General features: G+C 38.7%; 1 protein-coding gene across 1 annotated transcript in view; it reads right to left on the bottom strand.

Moving 5' to 3' along the window:
- Window positions 1-1,549: 1,549 nt before the first annotated feature.
- The window catches only part of LOC104619019 (protein arginine N-methyltransferase 3-like), a gene marked incomplete at its 3' end in the record, with an annotated part of 11,941 nt that continues 6,573 nt past the window's right edge, over window positions 1,550-6,917 (bottom strand). Inside the window, exons 6-7 of the mRNA XM_010284766.1 lie at window positions 4,626-4,767; window positions 1,550-1,615 (exon numbers count right to left, since the gene is read on the bottom strand). Coding sequence (XP_010283068.1) covers window positions 1,550-1,615; window positions 4,626-4,767 — 208 coding nt within the window. The remainder of the gene's footprint in view (window positions 1,616-4,625; window positions 4,768-6,917) is intronic.

Below are 6,917 nucleotides of genomic sequence, written 5' to 3'. Positions count from 1 at the left end.
TGGACTTGGATACACCATGAATTTGAGGTAATCTTGATCCAAAAATTGCTGTAACACCACTGAGTTCAGAAACCAGCTTTTCCTTTAGAAGTTGAATGCTTTCATGTGAAGTAAAAACAAAGCAAGCACACACAATTTCTAGCGGTTTCCTGAGCAAGTGCATCTACAGCTGGGATTGAAGCAAAGTTGTCTGTAACAGTTCATCCATTTTGTTTTGAACATTACCAACATTACCAATTAACCACTACCAACAGCAGAGGAGAAATACAACCAGTTCTGAAAAATTACTGTTCCACTAGGACACACATTCCAAGTAACTGAAGACCAGTCTTAACCTGTGAAAACCTGCAGTTACCAATTTCTTCCACAAAAGTTTTCTTCCCTTTATTGATCTTTCTGCTTTGTTGGATGAGCTGCCCACCTATGCAGTTACCACATCTTTTAAGTAGCTGGCAGCATAATGTTTCTGGAACACTGTTGCTTGTTCTCTCATTATAACTGAAGAGCTTAGAAATGTTTAGTACAAACAGACTTGTGACATGCACTGAAGCAGAAGAGGAAGAAAACTCTTTTCCTAATGTTTTTCTGCTGAAGTTGTGGAAAGAAAACTGAGGTAAGACATACAAAGAGTATGCACTATCTACCTTGAAATACCCCCTGCCTAGGACAAAACCATATCTAGCACAATTCCCAGCTGGGGAATTATCAGATGGGTGCACTGTTATTACTTCCACAACTATCCTGAAGCCTTGTATTATCACTTACTAACAAAGACTCAATCCAAACCGAAATGAAGATCAACAGTGATCGTCTTCCATAAACCTAGGCATCCTGGTTTCACATTAAGAAATGTCCATACACAGCCTAGGAATGGTAAACACCGAGTAGAAGAAAGCTAATCCAGACCAGAAGGCCGCACAGTGTAACTCAAACATGACAAACTCCCCAGAAACAGCCAGCAGAAATACAGAAGACAAGAAGAGGATCATAACTGTGTGGGAGTCATAACCACAGTAAGATCATAAACACACGTCAGTGCAACCTCTCCCCACTGCAAGTGAAACACTAGTTCTGGTTCTCTAAACAATAACCTTGTCTGGAGACACTAAACAACACTAATTCAATAAATCAGTTACATATGAATTCTCCCGCAGTTCTAATTACAGTGTGCTTCTAGGAGGTTTTTACTGTATCAGGCACAAATTGAAATTCACTTACATTCTGGTAAAGAGGCCCTCTAAGATAGATTCCACTTAATATACTGGACAAGAAAGGCTCAACTTAACCCCGCCAACATAATTAATGAACATCCCGACATGGCACACTGAACAATGACAATAGCGATCAGCACTTCTGTTATCAGCACTTTGCACCCTCCAGCAGCTGAATAGCACTCTACCACCTAATCAAGGCACAGTACATTAAATCAAACCTTGTCAGTGCGATATTCCATTCCCAAAGCTACAAAATAGCCAGCCTGAAGGATTTCTACCACTTGAGAAAAAACAAAGTGCAGAAATCATTGTATTTTCTGCGCTGTTTTACCTACCTTGTCCTTGAAGATATGTGGGTTTTGATAAATGAAGTCACGATAGCTTTCTGTACGCACTTTATCCTACGATTTAAAGAATAAAAAACAACGTTCACTTTTTCTACTTATGTACAGCGTAACATTCAAAAACACTGAAACAGTTGCTTTTTAACTTGGCCTAAGGATGTTTTGCGGCGACTATACGTATAAGGGCTCTGCAATCACTACACTTCCCATACTATTTTCTTTCAGAATTTGTTCTTTGCAAATGAAGCCAGCTGTGCCTCTGAAGGAAAAATAAGGAATTGGCTTACATTTTCCTGACCTGCTGCATTTGATTTTGGATGTTTCAAAGTTCTTAATACCTCTTCACCACTTTCCAGGAACAGCAGTAATAGAGTGGCAATACTGCATTATCTTTACGTAACAGCTTTCTATACAAAAATTTGAGTCATAAGCTCATGAAGTGTTCTGTATTTTATTCTCTGACACTCCTGACACATAGATTCCTTAAAAAAAAGTTATGGATCAGATTAACCTTGTCTGTTTCTGAACAAACTGCAAATTTGCAAACCTGAAGGCAAGCTAATAATTGAAGCAGTACAGCCCATTCTATGAAAGACCAATATAATAAATAAATAAACTTAACTGTAATACAACATGACTTGAGAAGCTGGAATGTTTTCAAGCACGTAACTAAACATTTGTAGTATTTTAGTATACGAAAGCTAGCGGCATAGCTCAACCTACCAGCAAGGTAATATATTAAAACATTGATTATCTTAATACGCATCAGCAGGTACACAAATTGACAGGCAAGTATAGTTTTGGAATTGCTGTTGCAGTTCAAGTGTTAGAGCGAAATAAAAGAAAAATTTTAAGCAATTTTTATCTAGTAAAGACAAGTCTATAAATAGTACCAACGTATAAAATCCAACTCCTTATATTTAAGTTACCATTTTTCTACTATGGCAGGTAAGAATTTTTAGAAACAGAACAGAAACTAAAGAAATTTTCGCTACAAAGTCTATTTCAGTAGAAAAACAAGATCAAAGGATATGTTCCTAAAAATTCTGGATAAAACCCACATTATTCGAGTCTTGAAAGTCCTAAAACCCAGTTTTAAGTTTAGGAGGATTATCACACAGAGCCCAAACAAACAGGGATGATTTTAGAAAATTGTACTTAAAAATTATACATGATCAATGTGAATAAAAAAACCCAGGAAGCTTTAAAATTCATTTGTAGGACTTTACCTCGATTGCAAAATATACAGGATTTGCTGAAATGACCAAAAAAAGTTAAAAAAAAGAAAAAGCAGCAGAAGGTTCAGCATGAGTCGAGAAAGCAGTCAGCTGGAAAGCTTTCAGCCTTACATCCTGCCCACGCAGGTTGCCTCAGCACTGCCCCAACTTAATCAATACAATTCTAGCTGCTGTCTCCACTATATGCACTGCTGCTCGAGCAAGCCACGGTCATTCACTTCAGGTCTCTCTATTCATCAATTCCATTCTCTCACCCTTACATTGAAATGGCGAGCATTTGTTTTGTTTTGTTTTTAAATAAAATGGTAAGGAAATTTATTAAAATGATGGTCAAGAAATTCTCAAGTTAAAAAAAACAAACAACAAAACAGAACACGGGAAACACTAGCCATTTGGCCAGCGTAAAGTAACAATACTCTTCCTCCATCCCTGAAGTATTTGCAGCAAAAGAAACAAATTGAAACTTCATCCTACCACTACCAGGCATAAGGAAAAAAAAGGTTTCAAAACTGAACAGTATCAGAAACAGACTGAAAAGTCAGACAGCAACTCTCCTTCCTTAAAAATGTCAATGTATGAAGTTGCTGTATTAATAAGGTAGACATTAAAAAAAAAAGAATGCCTACCATATAGGAAAAATTTCAATGCACATGATAAAAATAAATTGTTTTCCTATGTTTAAGAAAATCAAGTCTTCTTAAAAGCATTCTGACAAACATTTCCTGAAATCAATAAAATATGATTTTGTACCAATCTCCTTGTGCCATAAAAACTTTATTAGCAAATAGAAAGGGTTCCTCATCCTATAGCCTATAACATCACAAATGACATCTTTATACAACTGCAAAACCAAGCTTCTAATATTTTTATTTATCTTCAAGACTTTAAATACATTTCTCTAGCCTATATATTTTGGAAAACATTCTTCTACCTCTGCAGCTCTCTCTCTACTTCTGTAAAATCCCTCCCTTTAAAACTAACCTCATGCTTATACTATTCTTAACACAGACTCATGTGTATTTTTACACTGAGGCCACTAAATGATTTACAAAGCAGAGAAAGTTATATGCTATCTGTATGGACAAAGTCACTTCACAACTCCATATTCCATCTTTACATTGGTCAGCAATTTTATTTATTTTTTGCCTTAAAATGATGAAACTGTTTATGACTTTCACAACTATGATACTTTCTCTGAAAGGAAACATTAAGAGATTTTGATTTACATGCCAATTATAAGTTATTGTGATTTTTTTTTTTCAGTTAGAGAGCATACACAGGTTTGCCTTTGAAGAGTTTTACGCGTTTTTTAAAAATCTGTATCGTATAAAAGGATCATACCATTTTTCCAGCTCTTCAGTGTTATGTTATCAATACACTGAACTGTACACAAATACCAATTTTGTTTACCTAATGCAATAGAAAACCACAGTATTTGAAAAGAGGTTTTGCCTGAAAAATGTCAATTGTTAGGAAAATATAAACTACAGAAAAATATTCACCGTCCGTACCATGTTTTATCCTTTATCTTTTAAGCACGCAGGAAAAAGCTGCTTTTGGCAAGGTACGGTTGTGGTACAGATATTGTAATGTATCTTCAAGCGTATCTGTACAGTAAATGATTTTATGTTCCTAATGCTTCCCATACAGATTTACACAAAGGAGATAAAACTGGGAAAAAAACCCTCACCTCAACTCCCTGGAAAAACCTGTCATGTATACAAAGGGTTAAAAATGCAGCTGCTCTGCAGTATATTTATGGGCACGGAGCCCACTCCACTCCATCTTTCCTCTTTAGTCCTACTAAGCAGTTGAGGTGACTTTCTAACCTTTAGCATCTCTTCGTGTATCCCATAATGCCCGTAAGAGCTGAAGTAAACGCCATCCTCATCCTCCTGAAGGTCTGCAACGGCGCCCGACGACGAGCGGCTTCCCACATCTGCGTTCCTCACAAAATCCTGTGCAAATTGCCTGTAATCAATTTGAAATATACCCCTTGGGACATGTTTCTGGGATCAGGAAAAGGAGGCGGGGGGAGAGGGGGGAACAAGGGGCCCGAGAGAGGTCAGGAATCCCGCCTGCAGCGGGCTCTGCCAACAATGGGACCGGCTTCGAGCGTGCACAACCTCCCCCTGCCGGCCCCGCCGGGCTCCTGCACCCCCGTTCTCCGTCCGCCGCCCGCCGGCGACGGCGACTTGCTGCTTTTAAGCAGCAAATACCAGCTTCGGCTGCGTCCGTGTGTCAGCCACCGCCGATCCCGTTCGGACGTCGCTTCTGTCTCTGAGGAGGAATTACCCATTTCGCACTCGCTCGTCCAAAAGCTGGCGGCTGAAGTCAGCACGGGGACAACGTGCGTTTTAGGCCACGTAACGCAGATGCGGACTCAAAACCACAACGAACACTTAACTGTAAACGGCATGACTAGCGGCAGCTTGAAGAAATGACTTCAAAATTGAAGCATTTGGGCAGAAACAAGAGCGAGCTTAAAAGTAAATTTATTTTGCTTTCAGTTTTATTCACACGCTGCTACGCGTTTTTCCTCCTTGTGGCCTTGCATTCTTAATACGCACGTTCTCATCTCATTTCTCAAAGCAGTTTTGATGACAAAATACACAAAATACACAATTGAAAGTTGACAAGCAAACGGCCCATACTGTACCTGCAATGAAGTGAAAAAGCAAACACGCTTCAGCCAGACATTATTCCTCCAAGGTCCATAGTCCAACATCAACACAACTTGCATCCTAGACCACTCTAAAGCAGCTAAAGCTCACGTTTAACGGTGATCATACTTTCTTAAACAGGAACTTAACGTACAGGAGCTGTAGGTAACACCCCATTACCAGTACCACCCTTCTAGAACACCACCACCAAAAATACTATTTCAGTCCTGACATGTGAAATACTTCTCTGCTTAACTACTCTGGATGGGGAAGTGAAGGTGGTAAAGGAACTCGTATTAAACCTTTTTCAGTATCAGAAACTTCCTATACTTGCTGACATACAGGTAAGGTCTGGATCTGATTTTTAGTATTGCTCTTTACCATGGCAGTTTGCCTTTTCCTTGCTTTTAGATAAATATCAAAACAATAAAAATTTGAAACTTACAAAAAACAGATTCCATGACACACAATTAACTACAGTTAGCATTTTGTAAGATTTAAACCTGATTTTAAGTTTAAAATGAATTCAGGCAATACTTCCTCCAGCCTATGCATGCAACACAAGTACCAAATAAACTCTGGAGACAGAACTGCCCTCTTGCCTTTTTCATCAAGAAAAAAAAGAAGGTAAGTAAAAATAAAAGCCATCATCTCTAAACAGGATGAAAAAACAGATGAAAAAAAACCTCAGGATATACAAGCCATGCTCTTAAAACTCTAAGTTTTATCTAATGCTAAAGGCGACCTGAATTACAGAACTGTTACCATTTGGGGGTGGGGGTAGTGTCCAGCTACCTGTCTTTACATTGTAGCCCTTTCAGTTATCATAATTCAGTAAGTCTACATGGTCCAGCAAATTTGAAAAACATTTCTGCAGAAATTATTGCAGAATTAGGTGTCCTCACACTATTATTCCAGGGCCCGAAGGCAACAATCTCTAGGGAGCTGCATGACTGATCCTGAACAAGGCAGTCATTAAAAAACCTACAATGCTTTTTCCACACCTTAGAGAACAAGACTTGCATAATGCAATCATGTTGCAACTGAAAGAAGTTATAGTTGTTTAGTGTCCAAAGAAGTCTCTGTAGACAGGCAAAGCATGAGAAAGCTCCTGGATCTACTTTTTTTTTTTTAACTGCAGATGTTGGTGTCAGGCAACCAGCCTCCTAAATATCGGTATAAACCTATTTCCATGACAGAAAACAGTGGAAAAACAGGTTACTGTAGATTAAGGTCCTGTATACTGTTCTTGCTCCACATCAGACTTCTGAGCTATCTTTATTTCACAGAGGTTTCCCTGAAAGGAAACATCCGTATATGCTCTCTCCCGATGGAGTAACCTCCAGCGTGAATCAGTAGCCCTATGAATTACAGCACGGAGGCTACTACAATGCAACTCGTTAACCTGTCCATAATTTAAAACTGTGCCGCTTCGTCAGATCTACATCTGGTTAATCC

Source organism: Phaethon lepturus, unplaced genomic scaffold (assembly GCF_000687285.1).
Source record: "Phaethon lepturus isolate BGI_N335 unplaced genomic scaffold, ASM68728v1 scaffold52323, whole genome shotgun sequence".
In the NCBI taxonomy this organism is placed as follows: Eukaryota; Metazoa; Chordata; class Aves; order Phaethontiformes; family Phaethontidae; genus Phaethon; species Phaethon lepturus.
This window is presented reverse-complemented; position numbering and strand designations above follow the sequence as displayed.